General features: G+C 39.2%; 1 protein-coding gene across 4 annotated transcripts in view; it reads right to left on the reverse strand.

The window, feature by feature from the left end:
- Positions 1-20,562: 20,562 nt before the first annotated feature.
- The window catches only part of Zranb3 (zinc finger RANBP2-type containing 3), a 210,834-nt gene continuing 207,829 nt past the window's right edge, over positions 20,563-23,567 (reverse strand). For all 4 annotated transcript variants that reach the window (XM_042683551.1, XM_042683549.1, XM_042683550.1 and 1 more), the window contains one exon: positions 20,563-22,185. In XM_042683551.1, coding sequence (XP_042539485.1) covers positions 22,087-22,185 — 99 coding nt within the window. In that variant the 3' untranslated portion in view covers positions 20,563-22,086. The remainder of the gene's footprint in view (positions 22,186-23,567) is intronic.

Here is a 23,567-nt window from a genome sequence, read left to right on the forward strand (position 1 = left end):
TGTGTGCCAGTAGTGGGACTTGAACTCAGGGCCTTGACACTGTCCCAGAGCTTTTGTGTTCAAAACTAGCATTTTACCATTTGAGCCACAGCTCCAGCCTGGGCTGGCTTTGAATCTCAGCCTCCTGAGGCACTGCTTGCTTGTTTTTTTGCTCAAGGCTAGCATTCTGCCATCTGAGCTGCACTCCCATTTCCGTCTAATTAGAATTAAGAATCTCTCAATTTAAAAGTGAGAGGTGTGGCTCAGTTGGTAGAATGCTAGCCAATGAACAAATAGGTCAGGTACCAAGTTCCAGTCCCAGTTTAAGATCTAAAAGAAAAATCAATTTTGTCTTAGACTGATTTTGACCCACAATCTTCATATCTCAGCCTCCTCAGTAGCTGAGTTCGATTCCCAGTTTCAAACCTAAAAAAAAAAAATCTCAATTTTGTCTGCCTAGACTGGCTTTGAACCATGATCCTCACATCTCAAGGCTCCTCAGTAGTTAGGATTACAGATGTGAGCCATCAGCTCTTTTTAAATTATTTTAGGGACTGGGAATGTGGCTTATTGGTAGAGTGCTTGCCTAGCATGTGTGAAGCCCTAGGTTCGATTCCTCAGCACCAAGTAAACAGAAAAAGTGAGAAGTGGCACTGTGGCTCAAGTGGTAGAGCTCTAGCCTTGAGAAAAAAAGCAGCTCAGGGACAGTGCTCAGGCCCTGAGTCAAACCCCAGGCAAAAATAAAATATTTTTTAAATAGTTAAAAAATAATTTTAAGATATTTCTTAAATTAGCATACATTAATAGTACAAGGTGAGTTATTATACATGTACACTGTAGACTTTGAGCAAGTTGACCCCTCTATTTCCATACTTATTTTCTCTCCTTCCCTTTTGGTGGCTTGAACTAGACTTTCTACTCTTTTTTTTCTTATTCAAGTCTAGTGCTCTACTACTTAAGCCACACCTCTATTTTCTCCTCTTCCTTTTCAAACAGTGTTTGGTGAGTTTTATTATGCCCCCCCCCCTTCTTTTTTCCTTTTTTTTGTGGCGGGGGGGTCCAGTTGTGGGGCCTGAACTCTGGGCCTGGGCGCTGTCCCTCAGCTCTTCAACTCAAGGCTAGCACTCTACCACTTGAGCCACAGTGCCACTTCCGGCTTTTTTCTTTTTGCTTATGTAGTGCTGAGGAATCGAACCCAGGGCCTCATGAATGCAAGGCAAGCGCTCTGCCACTGAGCCACCTTCCCAGACCCTCTTTTTTCCTTTTTAAAGCAACAGGGTCTCACTATGTTATCCAGGCTATTCCAGCTGATCTTCCACTGCAGCCTCCTGGGCAGCTGGGACCACAGGTGGCATTATTTTGTCTCAAACTCTACTTCCTTCTTACTCCAGAGAGAGAAGGCCTACAGTGCTTTTATTAGGCATTCTAAGTAAGAAGCTGAATCCTAGCATTGGAGTCAAACCTGGAGAAGAGGAGCCAAGGCTAATGCAGGGGAAAGGCACAGCTTTGTCTGCTTACAAGCCTATGATACAGTACACAGTAGCCATGACAGGTGGCCTTTGCCATTTGGCTAACAAGGAGTTTGGATCATGCCTGGAATAGGAAGGGCTAACCAATGAACTTAGCTGACATGACCCTGCATCTGCCTTTCTTAAAGGAACTCTAGGTTCTTTGTGAAAATTGGCCCTGTAAAAGGAAGTTGAAAAGTGAGAAAGAGGAAGGTGATGGCTTTAAAGAATACTTTCAATTTGGGTTGGATGGTGAGCTAGTTATATTCAGTGAATACATGTAGCATTTAAAGGCAGAACTTTATATAAAATCATGAAAGATCAAATGCAGTTTTTAAAATTAATTGGAGTAATCTAAGGCCCGCTAGCTCATGCTGATTCATGGTGAATAGGCCTCGCCTCATAAAAGTCTGGAGATTAGTGTAGTGATACGGGTCAGTTCTAGAGAACCTAAGCTCTAGGAACTCATGGTTCTTAGCCCAGCATGTGACTGGAGATGCAACTCAGCACCACATGTCTAGCTTCTATCCCAGCTGCCATTTTTTTGTGTGTGCCAGTACTGGGGCTTGAATTCAGGGCTTGAGTGTTTTCCGTTAGCTTTTTTTGCTCAAGGATGGCATCTACCACTTGAACCACAGCTCTACTTCCAGCTTTTTTGGTGGCTAATTGGAGATAGTTTCATGGACTTTCTGCCTGCGCTGATATTGAACTTTGAGCCTCAGATCTCAGTCTCATTAGTAGCTAGGATTATAGGCATGAGCCACTGGTGCCCATTCACAACTTCAATTGATCCTAAAGTTTCTATTTTGAGAGTTATTTCAAACTGAGGAAGTTGCTGCATAATACAAGGAGACCTATAAACTGCCCATGTTCATTCAAAATAATATTTGGCCATTTTTCTAGGCTTTTTCAATTAATCTGAATTAAATAGAAACTTTAATTTTTCCTCCCTCCTCTGTTCTGACTGACACAAAAAAGTTTGTTGGAACAATTATCAAGTTATTCAAAATGGCCATGGAACTTTAGGAAATTTTCATATATGAGTTCTTTACCACACATAGAGCTACTAATATTTTCATTGCACAACAAAAAACAATGCAATTAAAGTTTGAGGGTAGATAAGATGTGGGGGGGGGGCAGAAGTGGGTCATGTTTGTAATCCTATTTACTCAAGAGGCAGAGGTAGGTGGATTGTGGTTCAAGAATGGCCATGGCCAAAAAACCCCCAAACGAACAAAAAACTGCATCCAAGGTGGAGAAAAACCAGCCTTCTCTTTTCAACACCTGGGAAGAGCCACTTCCAGGGTTGTTGGGATTTCTTTTTATTTTTTTGCCACCTGCTTAGCATCAGTTAGACTGTTCCCAGGTGAACTGAAAGCACAGCATGAGAATCTTCAGAGGCCCAGCAGCTTGAAGATGCTGCCGGTGGTGTCAGGAATCTGGCCTGAAGGGTGAATCACCAGCCTCTGCGGTGAAAAGTACAGTACCGGAGCTTGAGACATTGAGTCGGAAGAAGCAGGTGTCTCATGCCTTTTTGGAGCCACAGCAGTACATGGCATGTCTGACCCACCACACTATGGTAAAAATCTTCCCACCAGGAGTTTAGTGGCTCTTAAGTATCCCTGCTGCTATTTCAAGGTTATCATTGAATACTACATCAGGCCAGCTGAATCTCACTGAATTTGAGAAGCAATGCAAGAAAAAATATGTAAAAGGGAATCATTGCCCTATGGGCCCGGGTATTGGTTATTGGATGCACTGCCATCGGTCTCAGAAGGGCTTTCCCAGGTGCGGGCTTCACGATCACTGGGTCCCTGCCTCCCATAGCTTCCAACAGGCAATCCTTAAGAAAGCAAGAGGGAGTGAAACTGAAGAGGAACACTGAAGTCTATGTAAGAAGCAACAGAAAAGCCAATTTAACAAATGCTAAATACTTAAACCATTCACGTGAGTGTTGCCTCTCAATCCCCAGTTAAGGGGAATCTGTACTTACTCCATCAGGACTGCTAAACTTATCAGCTGTGTAAGAAACCCGTTCTCATAGTTTTACAGTATAGCCTCACTATTGGGAACCCAAGAGCTTAGCTCAGTCAGCTGTGCAGAAGTCATGCCTGTTTTGTTTTTTTTTTTCTCATCAAATCCATCCTCAAAGAATGAAGACTTAAAATTGTCAAGGATGTTCTGAGGAGCTCACTGCAGGCAATCACCAAGCAGGGACTTCGGAGATGTTTTCAGCACTGGTAACTTCTTTGAAGTAAGTGAAAAGGAAATCAAGACTCTTGGATGCAAAGTATGTTTAAGATATAGAAGCCAGGCACCTTACCTGAGACCTTATGTATGCTTGATCGAGTGAGACTAATGTTTGTGATTGGAGATGGATTTCATGCCCTGTGGTGTTTACAGTGTATATAATGGTTGTATTTTCCCAGGGCTATGAAAATGCATATTAGCTGGATGTCGGTGGCTCATGCCTGTAATCCTAGCTACTTAGGAGGCTGAGACCTGAGGATTGCAGTTCAAAGCCAGCTCAAGCAGGAAAGTCTGTGAGACTCTTATCTCCAATAAACCACTAAGAACACCGGAAGTGGTGCAGTGGCTCAAGTGGTAGAGCACTAGCCTTGAGCTGAAGAGCTGAGGGACAACGCCCAGGCCCAGGGTAGGCCCACAACCGAAAAGAAAAAAAAAAAAAAGTGCATATTAAACCCCAGCACCTTTACATTTAGATCAGTGCTCTGTAAATAATGCTATTAAATATGTAAATGTAAATGATGGACAGCTGTTGAGACACAGTCACCACAATATAGCTAGGATAGTGTTGTGTCTATAGGGTTGGTTTTTTTTTTTTTTTTTTGGCTCACCTCAAATTTGTATGTCCTATATAAACTATGAATGTTTCCTGTATAATATATGAATGTTTCTGAGAAGAAGCTCTAAATAGTTGAGGTTAACTTGTTCAAAGGAGATCAAATAATGGTTTAATTGAACAATCTTAAAATCAACATAGAGAACAGTCCTTTGTTATATTTTAGTGATCCACCAAGAATCCAAGAATATTATGTAGTCAGAGTACAATACCCTGGTCTACTTTATCCTGTCTGGCTACAAAAAGTTTTTTTTTAAACTTCAATAAAAATATGTATCTTAAATGGGGAAAAAAGACTATCTGAAAGACAAACTGAAGCAAATTGGCCTGCTCAAGTCTGCTTGAGGGTGGCCTGAGCAGCAGATCATTTGCTAGGCAAGCGTTAGGCTGAGAGTTCAAACTCGGAATCTAGGATTTTTGTGTTTGTGATGCAATTAAAAACCTAGCAAGTAAAATACTAGATAAAATATAGATCTTTTGAAATGAATACTGTATTATAAAACTATGAACATGGCCAAACGTAGCCTTTATTGAAAATGAACACAAATGGGAAGTTACGCAGGTTATGTCATAGTTCTTGCATAGAGAGATTCAATATTATGAAGATATCTATTCTCTCCACAATGATCTGTGTAATTGTAAACAATCTCAAAGGGTTTGTGTTTCTTCTCGGTAGAACTAGAATAGTCGAATTTTTAAATGTATATGGAAGAGTGCGAGGTCATGAACACCCAAGCTACTCTTAAAAACATTTAAGTAGGGGATTATTGTTCTGTAAGACAGTAAACCTTGTTATTAATTACAATTTTGCTATTGACTTGAAGTCTAGGAGAACAGTAAGTTAAGACTTTTGATGTAGTAGAGTAGTTAATTAGAATAGCCAAGTAGAATAGTCCATTTTGCTTGGATAAGAGTTCTTCCTTATATTCAGAGAAGGAAAATAAGAAAACTATTTTTGATCAAGTCTAGCAGACTTTTCTGCCCTGGCTGGCTTTGAAATATAATCCATTGTATCTCAGCCTCTTAATTAGATACAATTACATGTGAGTCACGGGTGCCTAGCAAAGATAGCTTATTTTTTTTTGTTTTTTTAGTATTACTGAAATTGAACTACAGTCCTTGTGCTTACTAGACAGATACGCTAACCACTAGGCAACCTCCAGATCCCAAAACTAAATCTTTTTTTTTTTAATTTTATTGCAAAGATGCAAGTAATGAGTACATTACTTGTCAATCATTGGTACCCCTCCCTTTGTTGTTGTCCCGCTATCCCTTCCCTCCCCTACCTTCCACACTCCTCCTCCCTCCCTCCCTCTGCCCCCCACCCAAAGTTGTAACGTTTGTTACCAGTATACTGTCCTGTGGGGTATCATTGTTGCAATGGGTCATCCTGTGTCCTTCTTTCAGAGTTTTGTTATTCCCCTTCCCCTCCCCAGAACAGACAAATGTATATACAAGATGAAGGGTACCAAAATCACAGGGGCTATACCATGGGGGGAATAACATACAAAGGAAACAAAAAAAAATCACATAGTACATTTGAAATAATAACAAAGACAGACCTCTTATGTCCATATCTTGGGGGTCATTTCACTTAGCATCATCTTATATGGTCATTTGTACATAGCTTTGAGCTTTTCAGCTCATCTGATAAGATTATCCTATATGTATACTAATTATTCCAAATAAGGGAAACTATGGGACCTAAATTTCTTTGGGACTGGCTTCACTTAATATGATTTTTTTCCAAGTCTTTCTCCTAACAAATGGGGCGGTGTCGTTCTTTCTGATGCAAGCATAGGATTCAGATAGATAGATAGATCACACTTTCTTGATCCACTCATCTACTGAGGGGCATCTGGGTATCACTCCCTACTTAAACAAAAAAGCACAACAAATTAAATCCTCTGATATAAAAGAACAGAAAAATTTAGAATACTAGAGGGAAAATAGCTCTAAAATTTCAGGGTAAGAACAACTTCTTAAATAAGACACAAAGAACCATAAATGAAAAGGCTATAAACCAAACGGAAATGCTGATGGTATCAGTATTAAGAAAATCTGTCTAATCCACACCATAAAATGGAAAGACAGGCTATAGATGAGGTATTGGCACATATATACCCAGTATAGTGTCTATAGACAATTTCTCAATCCCTCCTACAGGTCTAAAATCTAAAATATTAACAGAATTCAACAACTAATCAAAAAGATGAATATAATCATGATCAAGTGGGTTTCATTCCAGATATGCAAGGCTGGTTAACATGCATAAATCAATAAATGTTGTTACACCATATGAACAGCAACAAGAAGAATCATATGATTATCTCAAAGGATACAGAAAAAAAAACTTTGACAAACTTCCATATCCTTTTATGCTAAAAGGTCTGAAGAAGTTAGGACTAGAAGAAATGTATCTTAACATAGTAAAAGGGTATTTATTACAAACTATAGCCAACATTATAGTGAATGAGGAAAAAGTGAAACCATATTTTTAAAATTAGGAACAAGCAAAGGCGTCCAAATACAATAGTACCAGAATTTCTAGCCACAGCAATAAGAGAAGAAATAAGGGATGAAAATAAAGACAGAAGTAGTCAAACTAACCACACATGATATGGTCTTATATCTAAAAGACCCCCAACTATTTCATGCACACACCTCTAGGGCTGATAAAGACCTTTGGCAATGTAGCAGGACACAGAAACAACACACAAAAACTCAGTCATTTCTCTGTACACCAATATTGAACAGGATGAGAGAAAAATCAGTAAAACAATTGCATTCACAATAGCTGCAAAATTAAAAAAAATACCTAGGAATCAATCTAACCAAGGACTCAAACACGTCAGTAATAAAAACTATAGAATCTGGAAGACAAAGATCACCCATGTTCTTGGACTGGCAAAAATCAATATCATGATGTGTATACTGCCAAAGGCAATCTAAAGATTTAATGCAATATCATAAATATCCATGAAAATCTCAATGTTATTCTTCACAGATATAGAAAAAAACAAACTTAAAATTCATCTGAAAACACAAGCGTCCAAAATAGCCAAAGCAAGAACAAATAGCCTGGGCAAGAACTAAACAACACACACACATACACAAAAATGACAATGCTAGAAGTATCACAATATCAGACTTCAAATTGTCCTATAAAGCCATAGTAACAAAATCAGCTTTGCATTAGCACAAGAACAGACCGAAAGATAAATGGAACAGACTGGAAGACCCAGAAGTGTACACACACACACACACACACACACACACACACACACACACACACACACAATCTATAAATGATTGGTTATTGACAAAGGAACCCAAAATATACATTGGAAAGAGGGTAGCTTCAACAAATGGTGCTGAGACAACTGGATATTCATATGCAGAAGACAAATTTGATCCTTATCTCTCACCCTGTACCAATAATCAATTCCAAGTGGATCAAAGATTTTAACGTAAGACCTAAAAACTTAAAACTACAACAAGAAAGAGTAGAGAAAACACTAGAACTTATTGGCATAGGCAGGAACTTCTTAATTAGAACTCTTTGGGCGCAGGAAATAGGAGAGAGGATTGACAAATGAGATTGCATGAAGCTAAAAAATTTCCTCACAGCAAAGGATGTAGCCATTAATCTAAAAAGACAGCCTACAAAATGGGAGAGGATCTTTGCAAGCTATATATCTGACAAGGGTCTAATAACCAGGATATCCAAGGAGATTTAAAAAAAACTAAACCCCAAAAGAATCAATAACTCAATAAATGGACAAAGGAGCTAAATAGACTTTTCAGAAGAAATACAAATGCCAATGAATAAAGAAATGCAATAAAGGAAAAAAAAAAAGACAGGAATACTCAACTTGGAACTCCTGTCTCTTTGGAGTATCTGCTCTCACTAATTCTTCTGCTTCTAAATAAACCTATTCTGTTTATGAAATAAAAAACAGAGCCTTGAACTGGTGGCTCACTCCTGCAATCCTCGCTACTCGGGAGGCTGAGATCTGAGTGAAAGTCATAGTTTGAGGTCAGACAGGGTGGAAATGTCTGAGACTCTTATCTCTAATTAACCACCAAAATAGTCAAAGTGGAGCTGTGGCTTAAGTGGTGAAGCGCTATCCCTGTTCAAAACTGGCATTAAAACAACAACACATTGAGATTCCATTCCACTCTAGTCAGAATGGCCACCATCAAGAATATGAACAACAAATGCTATCAGGATATGGGGGAAAGAGACCATAACATACTGTTACTGAGAATGTAAATTAGTGTGGAAGGCATGGAGAGTCCTCAAAAAACTATAAACAATTACCCTATGATCCAGTGAGACCACTCTTAGGCATTTATCTCAAAGATAAAGTTGGGATACAATAAAGTCATTTGTACATCCATGTTCACTGCAGTTCTGTTCACGGTAGTTTAATAGAAACAGCCTAGATAGAATGTGATGGATAAACAGATCAAGAGAGTGTGGTAATGGAATTTTATTCATCCATCAGGAAAAATGCAAGTATGTTATTTGCATGGAAATGGATGGAACTGGGATGAGGTTGAGGAAATCACACTGAGTAAAGCCAGGCTCAGAAAGACAAAATGTATTCTCTCACGTGTAGGTGTTAGACATTTATAAACCTTTATGTAAACATATACAGGATCATATGCAAATATACATAATCATGATGACTAAAGTATGATGTATACGAGAGTGAAATTCCATGATTTAACCCCTTCAGACAATTAACAGTTAAAAAAATGACTATCAGCTAAAACATGTCGAGTGGGGTGAGAAAGTGAATGGGAAAAGGTGGAGAATGAATGGCGAATGAATAGTGATGAAACGTGTAAAAAAGGAAGTGGGAAAGGGTATGACGGGGGAAGAGATATGGAAGGGCTGACTCGGATCAAGTTGCACTGCAAACATAAATGAACATGTAAAATTGAACCCCACTTGTACAACCATTTAAAGATAAATATAATTTTTAAAGGATTAAAATCCTAACAGCAAAATAGGCAAAAGGTCTGCTACAGAAGAGAAAGCATAAGCAAATTACTTAAATATTTAACCTTATTAGTAATTTGAGAAATGCAAATCCAAGTCCCATTGACATATGATTTCACATGTACAAGATGGACACACACATTAGGCAATGTTCTCATGTTGACAGAGATTTCAAGCAGCAGGTACTCTGCTTCATTGTTGTGGAGAGTGTAAACTGGTATACCTCTGGTAGATAATTTTGAATGGCCTTACAGAGTTTGAACATATACATGCCTCACCCAGTAACTGCTTCAGAGGATATGCTTTAGGACAGTGTGTGGTCTCTAGGCCAGCAGATTTATTTAGTATCCTGTGAGAACTTGATAAAATGTAAATTCTCCAGCCACCCAGACCAACTGAGAAGGAAACTCTGGAGTGAAGCCCAGTCATCTGTCCTACCAAGCCCTCAGGTGGTTTGGATGCACCTCCAATGTTAGACCATGCGTTAGAGGAAGGCCTGGTGTGGGTGGTGGCTGGTTCAATTATGAGCAGGAAAGTTCACAGTGGCCCTGTGCAAAACCCACAGACTGGAAATGCTGATGGGTTTTCACAGTAGAAAATGAAATCATGGTATATCTAGACAGAAATAAAAATAGATGAATCACGGTGCTACTTGTTAGCATTGATGATTATAAGAAGAAACAACTGAATGGATGAATTCTGTGAGAGAGACCCATTCCATATGCTTTCACTAAAGGGCAAGGGGCAACTCTTAGCAATAAATAGTTTTAAGTTACATGAGCAAGTGAGAGGGTAGGGGTGACATTGTCCAAAAAGCCATGTACTCTTTACCTGACTTATGTAGCTGTAACCCCTCTGTACATCACCTTTATAACAATAAAAAAATAAACAAAAAGGAAATGCTAAATGGGAAAATCCTTCTGATCCATGTTTGAATAAAACAAAACCAAATCACAAATTGGCAACTCCCAGAACCAGAGCCTATTCTGAGAATGCCAACCAACAATGACATCAAAATAGAGATAAAACAGAGAATTTAAACTGGTCGCAGTATAACTAGTTAATTGTTTACTCTCCAATTAGTTAGCTGAGTCCAGAGCCTCTCACAGCCAACTGAAGCTCAATTATAAACATTAGACTCTGCATCACTTTGGTTGGTTGAGCCTAATGCTGGTACCTGATCTCAATCCATGACTTTGTACATAATTTATTGAACAATTCCTCCTTTTTAGTCATGCTGTCATGGAGAATCTGATCACCATCCTGGGACTCCAGTCCTAATTCTGTTATCTACAGATTGCATGCAGCCTTCTCTTGATTTTGCATTGAAAACAAGATGTTCTACTTAAATATAATTTAAGTAATTTATTCACTGTTAAACACCAACTGTGGGAACAGCACCCTATTTGATATTAAATAAATGGCAACAAAATGGATGACATGAGGATTTCAACATAACCAATTCATCTATCTACTTGTAGATAAGAATACAGGTATGGGTGCGTGGAAGAAACTGCTTCATAACACAGAACACAATTACCAGTCTCCTGTATTTTCTTTTGTTTTTTTTTTTTTGGGTCCGGTCGTGGGGACTGAACTCTGGGGCTGGGCACTGTCCCTCAGCTCTTCAGCTCAAGGCTAGCGTTCTACCACTTGAGCCACGGCGCCACTTCCGGCTTTTTTCTTTTTTTTTGCTTATGTGGTGCTGGGAATCGAACCCAGGGCCTCAGGCATGCAAGACAAGCGCTCTACCACTGAGCCACCTTCCCAGCCCCTCCTGTATTTTCTTACACTGAGTGTACACGTCTTGATTCTCTGACACTCCATGAAGAATGAACACCTACTTCTTTTGTCATCGTATCTATGGCTGTATTAGAAGACATTACACAAAGGTGGTCAAGTATTTCTTAAATGCTATGTGAAACTACCAGCCTCAGTCAACTCGGATCATTACTCCAACCATCAAGACACTTTCTCAGTGAAAGGCGTTAACAGTTGTCTTTTTCTTAAGAACAGTTTCTCATAATTCATCCCAACAAAGGCAATTAGAAAAATTTCTCATTCATCAGAATCATACTTATTCTATAAGAAGTTTCAGTATTTCAATTTACTTAAAAATAATACAGTTCATAAATATCTACCACTTAATGAATCATAACTTTGAAACCTCAAGCTACTGAGATTCCCTAACCTATGAGCTTAACTACACTCTCATTAACATTCACCTAATGTAATTTTTGTTGGCATAGTGCTAGAAATTAAACCCAAGTTCTGACTTACTAGGCAAATACTCTACCAACTTGAAAACCTAACCCTTTACTTTTCTGTCTTTTTTCAGACAAGGTCTTGCTAATTTTGCCTGAGCTGACCTTAGACGCAATCTCCTGTTTTACCTCCAGAGTAGTAGGGATTACAAGTATGTACTATCAGACCTGGTTCATTATTCATATTTATTATTTGTTGTGCTTGAAATGCTCATAAAGTAAGTCACATATTGAGGGTGAGGGTATAGCTCAATGTCAGAACTTAGCAAGTGAAAAGCCCCAGGTTGATGTCCATCACACAGAAATAAAGCACTGAAGTGCTGGGCATGGTAGTATATACCTGGAATCCCAGCACTTAGGAGGCTAAGGCAGCAGAGGATGGCCATTAAGTTTGAGGGCTGGGGTACAAGTTCTAGGCTATCTTGACTATGAGACCCTATCTCAAAAAAAAAAAACCCACCAAAAAACAAAACGAAAGGGTGGGCATTGAAGGAGTCTGGGAAATACCACTCCAAACTGTGCTGCACTCATATATTACTTTAGACTGAAGATGTGTGGAAAACACCAAAATCCAAGGCTTTAAGTGCCCTCCATCTACTTCTTAAGTGACTCAGCTGCTGTCAATCAGTTGCAGATAAATTGTTCTTACCAGAGTCCACCACAGCTGGACCAGCCTTGTTACATCACCTTACCTGACCACATTACCCAGTTCAGCAAGGGGGTCTAATCAAGGCACTTGCCTTTTTCTTCCTTGACTGATCTAATTGTTGCTCTGAGATTGCCTAAACACCATCGCTGGCCAGGCAAAGAGTGTATTTGGGAAGCCTCCTTAAGACAAAACAGCCAAAGGTGAGGCTTGTTAGACACCTGTCTCTGCTTTTCTTCCCTACAAAGGCTTCCAGTGACTCCATTGGCCTTGATTCCAGATATAGAGGGAGACGACCTTACAAATAAAGGCTTTACCAAAGCCAAGGCTCAAAATAACAAAAGCAAAGTTCGTTTTCAACATACTGTCTTATACATCTCATTGTTACAATGGGTCAATCTGTATCCTTATTCCAACTTTAGGTGGAGAGGGGGAGGAGGGAGTTGGAGAGGTGGGAGAGAGGGATGGTAGGGGAAAAACAAAGAAGTAACAATGCTCAATAGGAAATGTACTCTACCTTACTCATGTAACTGTAACCCCTCTCTACAATATCTTTCGATAATATATAAATTAAGTAAATAACAAAAGCAGGTTTTCAATCCAGCCAGTACTGTTTAGTTCCGGGTAAGTCACACCAGTGAACCGGACAGAACATCAACCACACTCGACTAAAATACCTTCCATGATTATTGAGCTTCAAGGTTTTGTTGTTTGAGACATGGAATCACTGCCCAACCTTCTGGGCTTATGTGGCCCTTCCTGCCTCAGCCTCATGCTCACTGTCATTAGCTGACTTAAGGTTTTCAAACTGAGGCAGAGCAGCACACCCTAAGTCTAAGGTTGACTTCCACGAACAAGTATTTCTCTCATTTAGGATTATAAACCTCATACACCCAATGTATGTATGAAAATTTGATCCTTTCCTAATGTATCCTGGAGAGAATCTGTCCAAATTCCCAGCTATTTCTGGTAAAATTTGTCATTTCTCTAAAAAAACCACAGGTTCTGGGACAAAACTGAGCGTGAGAGTGTTCCAATCCAGGGTCCGAGTTTCAGGACAAACCAATCTGGGCAACTCTCACCAGCTCCCAAATGGTCACATGCCACGGACTGGCCCTCAATACCACCCTGAAGTTATACACCCTGAGCTTCTCTCATAGAGTTCTACCTGCTAAACCTAGCTTTTTTTCTGTCTGACCCAGATCGACCTCCCATGCAGGTTACTGGCCAGCCCTACTCCTATGCCCCCATTGGTTCCTGCTGGACAGGGATTATCTACAGGAAGCAGAGTCCTGTTTCTGTCACAGTGTCCAAACCCAATCCAGACCAAGGCTTCTCAAACAAGTTGAATATAAATACCAGAGAGAGAACTTAACTGTGATTTCCCAAGATGAAGAAAAACAGCAAAGCATTCTTGATCTTCCTGGAGTTTGTTGAAACTCTGCTTTACATTCTGATGACTATGATAAAACTTATGAAAGTTCCTTAGATTAATTAAATTTAGTACAGTGAGCAAAACAAAAATAGTGGATCAAGCATTGTCCAGAGTAGAGCAGATTCTGAGCACCACCACTACCATCGGCAAGCATTTTTGGAAAAAAATGAGTTTGACTTAAAAAACACCTTAATTGGCCACAGCTTAGCTGGTCAATGTTTTGCAGCTGATATGGCTAAGCTGCAAAATGGTTCACGGGCACAGGGCCTCGGCAAGAGACCACAGCTCAGTTACTGTGATTTAACTACTTTGGTTTGGTATGTTAAGCTCAGTGCTTATCTAACTCCATGGCCTCCCACAGAATGTTACCTAATGGGAGTCAGGTACTGGTGGTTCATGCCTATAATTCTAACTACCCAGGAGGCTGGGATCTGTGACTCTTAGCCAGTCCATATAGAAAAGGAAGCTTTATAAGTAATTGAAAATGGTTCTGTTTATGGGGAAGAAAAGGATGTATTTGAGAAGCAGCAAAGGAACTTTAACAGTAGAGGGAATATTTTATTTTTTTAAGATAGGTGGTGAATATATTCCTGCTATTTAAAAAATATATAGCTTGATTTTTACATACTAAAGTGGAAACTAAGAGATCCATCATACCATGTATAGGATTTTTTTTGGGGGGGGGGGTCCTGGGGCTTGAAATCAGGGCCTGGACACCGTCTCTAAGCGTCTTTGTTAAGTCTAGCACTCTACACTTGAGCCACAACACTACTGGCTTTTTCAGAGTAGTTTATTAAAGAGTTTGGGCTGACTTCAAACCGCAATCCTCAGATCTCAGCTTCCTTAAGTAGCTAGGATTACAAGTGTGAGCTACCCGTGCTTGGATGTTTGTGTGTGTGTATGTGTGTGTTTATTGATAGGTCTTAACATATCATAGGCTGGCTTGATACTCCTGCGAAATCTCTCAAGTGTTGGAATAGGATTTTATGTTTCAGGTCAAAACAAGGATTGCAGAAGACTGCTGAGCCAGGTTATCTGGCTGTGGGATCCAACTTCCATATTAGTGGGGACCATTCTGGATCCTATGATACAGGGAGACTTTAAGCGGATCAAAAGGCATCAGTTAGGGAGGGGAATGCATAGCCCCAAGTTCTGCTTTTTTATTTCATGAGGTAGTTTGTGTCTGACCTTTTCTTCCATTTGTCCTCTTTTCTCACATAGGGTAAGAGTTTTGGTCAACTCTGTATGAAAGATGAAACTCAATTGTAAATTTATTGAAACTTTTATAATAATACTGTAGGATTTTTACGATGTCATAGACACACACATACACACACTACAGTAAAGGATATTTGTGGTTGTAAAGGGAGATATTTTTGCTTTTTCATTTCTGTGAATTATTTTATTAACAAGATACTATATTCTCCTTAATTTTCAATTTAACTGAATGAGAATCCCATGAGTTATGTATCTACCAAAATTTTTTTGAATTTTTTTTTATTATCTTTAAGTAGTTGTAAAAGCAGCTGTCACTCACCAAAGCAGTTTATGAATACAGTGCATCTTGATCCATGTTGTCCCTTTCAACATTCTCTCTCACCTCTCCCACCCCATCCCTTCCTTCCCTCACTTAATGAGGGGGGATGGGAAAGAATGAAGGCAAGAATTCATTGTATATACCACAGAATTGAGAAATACGAGAACTGGAAGTTCAAAGGGGAAAAAATAAGTTGAAGGGATGACATAGCTCAAGATGCATTGTACACATAAACTGCTTTGGTAAATGGCAAAAATAAAATTAATACATATCCTAAAAATGAAGCAAAGGGTAATTTTTAAAGACTTGGTTCTTTTACATGAGGCAGTTAGAAAAATCACCAGGAGAGAAATAGAGAGAGGAGAGGGGGAGGGGGAATACTGAAATGCTCCTAGTTTCAGGATGTATACAACAACAGCTTGTGAACATGACAAAGTGATTAAGGGCCGCAGACTACCTCTGCCTCTCTGCCTTTATGATGATACCGCTAAAGAACAGCCTTCCATCTGAGATCCATATGCACAGTCCATGGAAGGAAATTACCTGGAGCTGCTACTGTCCAGGCAGTTGGGTGGTTCTAAGAGTCACAGATAGGATCTGTCTTTCAGACAACATACAAGGGAAGTTATTAATGTAAGTACTGGGGCCTGGCCATCCTGAGGATTTCATGAGCCCTTCCAGTTCCCTAGAGTTTTCCTTGTCAGGTTGGTCATAGAACCTACTGCCTGTCCATGTCAGGACATTGACTGGGCTGAGCCTGGCAGTAGTTTCTTAGGGAAAACAATTTCAACCAGGTTTCCACAGAAGGCTTATGTTAATTCTCTGAACAAAGACCCAAGTTTGGGTCAGGATGAAAAGCAGAGCATTCAGAAGAGCCAGAGAGAGGAGCACAGCCTTCTAGGGCAGCACCCAGCAACCCCAGTGGGAATGTGCTAGATAGGCAGCGAACAGATCAGTTTGCTCAAGTGATCCTAAAAAATAGCTTTGAAATGTTGATAGATTTGGAGAGATGACAGAAATAGCTTCTTCAGTTGTAGGTCTTCATGCTGAAGGTTGCGTTCTAACCATGATTTCTTCTGTCTGGGCAGACTGCCATATACATGCTCTGGAGAAAATTCTAACGAGGAACTATTGGCTGGCTCAGTGAAGGGTTGTGGACAGTTGGGGTTTCTCTGGACTCCCCTTTCCCTTTCCTTCTCTCTTCCTTTCCCTGATTCCTTTGTTCTCCCTTCCCTTCATCTTCCCAATTCCCTTCCTCTCCCCATTTCCCTTCCCAGAGCCTTATGCATGCTAGGCCAGTCCTCTACCACTGAGATCCATGCTCAACCTCTGGCACTCAATTTTCTGATTTCATCAGGAAACGAATTCCTGTGTTAACTCCTTCTAAAACTGGGTTTCCAAAAGTCCTCCAAGGAAAAAAACCATTTTCCTTTAGATCAGTTTCTAAGAAATTAAACTCAACAAATCTATTATTTTTTTTCTAAGACACTATTTAAGTGGCTGAAAGGTATTTATACTGGGCTTATTAATTCTGTAGCTTGTCATGCAAAGACAGAGTGGGATAGGAATTAGATGCACGCTAATTTTTCAGAAGACCAACTGGAAGAATCTGGGAACAAACATCTTACAGTGTTAAGTTTACGAAACAACAGACTCCTTTCTAATGAAAAGTGATAAAACAACAACAACCACAACAACAACAACATGTCAGGGTGGAAATCTTGACAATCCAATTTGACAATTTGTAGTCACTGTTATTTTGATGGAATAGTTCACGGAGCAGATGCCTTACTAGGAATTTTATAAATTGCACTTGCTGAGCACTAACTCTGCTGTTTTGTTCTTCCTTTTCAAGAGCCATGTGCTCAGGAACTTTCTAACAACTATCAAGATGTTTTCTGTTAGGTGCAAGGCTCTGGTCAGAATTGGTGTTTAGGAGATGGGAGCTGGACACTGGGTCAGCTCCCAAATGAAACCCCCAACAAACCCAGAAGCCAGCTCTGCCCAGGGAGACTGCATTTCCTGTGATTTGCCATGTCATCTACTAAACACCAGGACACACAGAGAAAACTAAATGCCAACCCACTGATTCTCCTTTGGGATGAGCTCAAAATGTCTTTAGCCTTCCAGGGTCAAAATGAGAACATCCGCCTTCCAGTGATTGCTAAGTTTTGAAATCTGAAGAGTTACCAGGAGACTGTGGAGTCTTTGGTAGATGAAGACTGTGGCAGCTCCTACAGTCACTAGCTCCTTCCTTCACTGCTTCCTGGTTGGTCACATGCGAGTTTTACTACGTCACAAGCTTCTGTCTCAATGAGCTACCATGCCAAGGGCACAAGAACAACACAGTCACTCAGTTATGAACGGAGACCTCCAAAACTGCAACCCCCCTTTCCTGCTTAGAGTTGATTATCTCAGGCATGTTATTTATAGAAACAGAAAAATGATTTGCAGAGCTATCATATAGCTTTGGCATTTTGGAAGTTCTGTAATCTAATAAACAGATATGGTTGTAGGAAAGGCAGACATGTATGAGCAGAGACTATGTACTTTGAACAGTTTGATAATGCAGGGTTTTTCAGGGTGCTCCAAAGGCCTATTTCCAGAAAAATAGTATCAGAAGGGAACCTTATTTCATTGTTGGTGCAAACGCTTTGGAAAGTAGTATGGAGGTTCCTCAAAAGACTCCACATAGAGCTCCCCTATGACCCAGCAGTCCCACTTTTGGGCATTTACCCAAATGTTTACAAATAAGACCACACTAAAGCTACCAGCACAACTATGTTTATTGCAGCATTATTTACCATAGCTAAGATCTGGAACCAACCCAGATGCCCCTCAGTAGATGAATGGATCAAGAAAATGTGGTATATATACACAATGGAATTCTATGCCTCCATCAGAAAGAATGACATTGCTCCATTTGTTAGGAAATGGAAAGACTTGGAAAAAATTATATTAAGTGAAGTAAGCCAGGCCCAAAGAAACATAGGTCCCATGGTTTCCCTTATTTGCAATATCTAGTGTCGGTATAATTTGTGGAGGGGAAGGGGAAAAACAAGTCGTTTAAATAAGGATACAGGTGGACCTGTTGCAACAGTTAGAAGTACAAGTTGTCATGTCGAAAACGAACTTTACAGCTTGGGGGGGGGGGGAGGATTGGGTGGGTGGGGGGGGGGCTGGGGAGGATGGGAAGGGGAAACAAAGGAGGAGGCTACAATGCTTGATAAGAAATGTACTCACTATCTTGCCCATGTAAATGTAACCCCTCTGTACAGTATTTTCACAATAAAAAAAATAGTATTAATCTCCTATTAGAAAGACCCCTGTCAGGGGTTAGAGAGAACCAGGAGAGAAACTGTTGAGGCAGGTGGTTGAAACCCAGAATGTAGTTTGGCAACAATGATATATTTCTTGGGGTGACAGAGAGGTTGGCAGTACTTGGGTTTTAGCTCCGAGCCTCACACTTCCTAGGCTGGCAGTCTACCACTTGAGCTATGCCTCCAGCTCTTCCAGTGATGCTTCTGGATGTTAAATAAGAGCAGAGCTGTGGTGGCAGAGCACCCTTGTCAACAGAAAGTAATTGTCACCCTTGAGGTGAGGTTGGTAGTTGGGTATTCAAGTAGATTGGTACACAGAGTAGAAGCTCACAATTTTCCTGTTCAAAACAATAAAAGATGGAATGAGAAACAGGTGAATAATATACAACAACAAATGAGGTATTATTTTTACAATCTTTTGGGGGTTGATTTCCAAGATTCTTTCCCCAGTAAACAAAAGGAATCCTTCCATTTAACTCTCAACAATGCTGACTTCTTTGACACATAGGTTAAAGTGCTTCATACTTTTATTTCTGAGGAAACTATATTTAAAAAGGAAACTATATTTTAAACATTTCATTCAAGGATCTGAAAAAGAGGTGATTCATTACCAAGATGTGTGGGCAGAAAATCTTTTCCCCAGGCACAGTTAAGAAAATGTGGGAGGTATTCATTTGTCACAGGAAAAATCTCACCGAGAAATATACATTAGGCTGTAATTAACTCTGAGAATGGGCCTCTTTAAAGATTCTCCATTAAATTCATTCCTGGTCTGTAGCTACTAAATGCAGGTAGAGTGTCTAGGGTCAGTGTCAGTGAGTGATGGAACAGGAAAGTAGGCTGGCCTGACACTGGGTGTCTGAACCATCCTGGCTCAAGCTGTCCCCAAATCAGTTGTGCTCCTGAGCGGGACCACGGTCCAGCCAGGTTTCTTGGCACGGGCACAATTCTCAGGCAGATCCATGCTAAAAACTGGTTCATTCCTCAGCTACTGTGATTCAGTCTTTTCCCTGGTTCCAGAACTTCTCATTTCTCTGAATTTTTTGGAGGTTGGCCATCCTTCTCTAGAGTCCTGGTGACACTGTGTACTTCATTTCACCCATCTCCTCTGTGCTGGCAGCTGGCGTCTTCTGTAGGAGCACTCTGTATTTCTTTCTGTACACAGAGGTACTTCTTACCCTGATTCTTTCTGGGCACTTGTCAGACCTTCCCATTTGTAATCCAGTGAGGAAGCTTCTCTTCCAGACTAAGATTTCCCTGAGGTCTTTGCTATTAGGCCAAGCTCTGCTTTCATTTTCAGTCCCCAAATCCTTTATCTCATTGTGCCCCACACATAAAGCAGATCAAATCAGAGGGAAGCAGAGCAGCTATGTGTGTGCTCGAAGAGAAGAAGAGCCAGGTAATGTTCAATGTGGTAATGCATGTTGTTTCTTAAAGCTTTTTCTTTGGTGTTTGTGTGTATGTGTGTTTGTCTTGGGGCTTGAATTCAGGGCCTGGGTGCTGTCCCTTAGCTTTGTTGCTCAAGGCTAATGCTCTACCGTTTGAAGTATAGTAACTTCTGACTGTACTGAAATAAGAATCGCATGATACTTGGGGTGGCTCCAAAGAGCAATTCTCAAATCTCAGCCTCCTGAGTAGTTAGGATTATAGGTAAGAATCACCAGAACCCAGATGCTGACAGCATTTTTTTTTTGACAGTCCTGGGAATTGAACTCAGGGACAGGAGACTGTCCCTGAACTTCTGCTCAAGGCTAGCACTTACCACTTGAGCCACAGTGCCACTTCCAGCTTTTTCTGTTTATGAGGAATTGAACCCAGGGCTTCATGCATGCTAGGCAAGCACTCTACCACTAAGCCACATTCCCAGCCCCTGACAGTATTTTTAATTGGTAATTAAGAAGAGCGATGGAAGAGCTGGGTAGGGGAGAGATGGATGAGACTGAAAGGGTATGAGATTGTATTCATAAACTGTTTTATTAAATAGCAATTCCTTTGTACTTAAGAGATAATAAAAATCAAAAAAAGAAAACAAAAAAAGAATTTTGAAACCTGGATTAAAGGGAAACCATTTTCATGAATCATCTTACCTCAAGTTATCATACAAATTCTACAACTGAGTACTTTATGCTTAGAATTACTACCTTAGTATGACCTAAAGAACAAATACAAATCACATCTGACCTACTTAGACTATATTCTGCCTTGCAAACACGCCATGATGGAAGAAAGTGTGCTAGGCTTTGGACTTCTAGGCTCTCAACCTTGACAAATCCTAGGTTACCCTGTAAATGAGGCAAAAACCTGCTTAAAAGCTTCAGCCGCAAAACAGAAAAGGGGCCAAAGAAATCTCAACCTCATTTATAAAAGAAATAGAATTATTTGATCTTATATAAGAAATACTTAGTAATTAATAACAACTCTGGAAGGGGTATTCATGATTGAATACTCTTTGTAAAAGGCAAGGTACTAATTAAAATAAAGAAATGTTCAAACTAATGAGGCTTACATCCAAATGATATTGATAAGCATGTATTTTGGAGAATGCAGTTCTTCCTTGGACTATACTTTGTGTAGTTCTGACTCTTCGCTTTTATGACTTGACATTACAACAGGAGTAGGCACTCAGCCATTTTAAAAGTGCAATTACATGTTAGTATTACCACTGTATTTTAAAGTTTATATAACTATCTGATTCTGCTTTTCCACACAATATTTTGCCATCATTCTTTTTAAAGAGGTATGAGAAATAAATACTAAAAGAGGATTTTAAAAGCAAAATATGACAACCAGCTGACAAAGCATGCCAAGCCTAGTTTTACATATCAAAAACTAAAACAAAAGAAAAACTCTCAGAAAAAAAGGCTCATGTGGCATTTATATTTTATGTTTTCAGTTATTTAATAGCTTTAATAATTATCCAGAACACCCAAATTACCCATAAACACCACAGGAACAATTTAGCTTTGACAGATTACTGGCTGAGAAATAAAGCAAAAACATTAATATTCAAAATAAGTAACCCAAGCTTATTTTAGAGGCAGTTAATGAACAAATCTCTCTTGTATACTAAGTAGGCTGGTCATGCTTGGCCCAGAATTCCTGAATAATGATGATTCACCACTGCAATTTTCCTTATTGTTTTGCAATGTTCCATTTATACTAACAACAGTTCTGAACCGATACTAATCTAGAAGCATTTTTCAGGTAATTTAGAGTATATTCTTCAAGTAATATGTATGCATAATATAGTAATTAAGACATACTAGGGGAACTAAAAGCTTAACAAAAATCTTTCTGAAACATAATTGAGATTCTGCTTGAAATTAATTAGACCATAGAAATATTCAGTTAAGTACTTTCAAAAAAGTATTTCATACTGAAAAATACTTAGAACAAAGCCTGAATCTGAATTCTTGATTTATGTTCTAAATTTTTCACTCTTCAAATATTACATAAACATGAAAGGATTGTGTTTAATTCTTCCATATGCAAACCATGTCATCCATGTATTATATTTTCCATTCTACTTCTTTACCAAAAATCGTGTGATGTCTGATCCATGCTTTGATGCTAGAGATTGTCTTTTCATTTGGCTTCTTTCTTTGGCTTGTCTGGCAGTTCTCTGAAAGTTAACAAATGTGCACCGTAAACATTAGGAGTAAAGTACTGGCTACAGGAGCTCAAAGACTTATTATATATTTAATTTGGGAAAAAAAAATCAACATTGTTACTATATTCATTGCATGGCCAATAGGGAGTACTCTGAGCCAAAAGGCAGAGTACCATGGCAGCTCTGAAAAGTGAGCTGAAATCCTACATTCACCAGGATTCAATTTGGAGGAGAAAACATAAAACTAAAGGGCATGACTTGCTACTCATTAAGACAATGAATCCCTTATTTGGAGACTGTTGGAAACCCAATTTTCCTCATTTAGGAAGGTGTACAAGGAACTTCTATAGATAGATTTCTCAGAGTGCAGTTGGTACAAAGTCTGCTCTGATCTTCCTGATCACTGGGCCCAGAAGCTATTCCCAATTGAACAGATAAGGCAATATAGAAATGACACAGACTAGATCTGGGTTTGTTTTCTAATCTCACAAATAAAATTTTTCATGGTAATCTGAAAAAAATACAGAAAGGACTAAATTTTCTTCGGCTAGTTCTTAATTCTCTGATAGGTCTTGAATTTGATCATACTTTTGCATAGCTAAGAAATCGGGTGGATTTTTCCCAAGTGAAGTCCACGTTCATGGGAAATGGCCCAGGTGCAAAGAGTGAAGCCAAAAAAAAAAAAAAAAAAAAAAAAGAAAAGAAAAGAAAAACTAAAAACAAAATAAAAAACATAAAAATTTTGCTTGCGATGATACTGTGAAATCTAAAATATCAAAAGAAGGCTAAAAGGTCTCATGTATTACAAACATTGGCAAAGGATGTGAAATTTTCAAAAGTATAAACGTAACTAATTAGACCTTTTTATAAACAACGGCTTTAGGCATAGTTAAATGGGGTACTCCATTCATTGTAGGGTTTGAGGAAAGATAACTGAATAAAATCCTATGAAAGATGACTGGTCATTAACTCCTACAATGTTAAAAAATACCCAAGTATTTTGACTCAGTGATTTTTTGCTATCTAAGAATCCATCTTAAAGAATGACTTTAAAATGTAGGAAACAATTTTGCTAATAGGAAATGTTCTGGGTGGCATTATGTTTCAGAGCTAAAATATCTGAATAGCTAAATATTAATCAGCATGAAAATGGATAAGTAAACTAATTGAATATAATGCAGGCAATAAGTGATAAAAAGTTGAATACTGAATATATGCTTTTATTTTTATTTATTTAATTAATTTATTTTTTGTGGCACTGGGGTTTGAATTCATAAGTCTTCACTTGCTAGACAGGTGCTCTTCTACTTGAGCCATACCTCCAGCCCAAATATATGTTTCTTTCTAACATTATCTTAACAGGTAGGTCCTTCCATCTTTTGATAACACTGTAT

This window comes from Dipodomys spectabilis, unplaced genomic scaffold (assembly GCF_019054845.1).
Source record: "Dipodomys spectabilis isolate Male_0828 unplaced genomic scaffold, ASM1905484v1 ptg000081l, whole genome shotgun sequence".
In the NCBI taxonomy this organism is placed as follows: Eukaryota; Metazoa; Chordata; class Mammalia; order Rodentia; family Heteromyidae; genus Dipodomys; species Dipodomys spectabilis.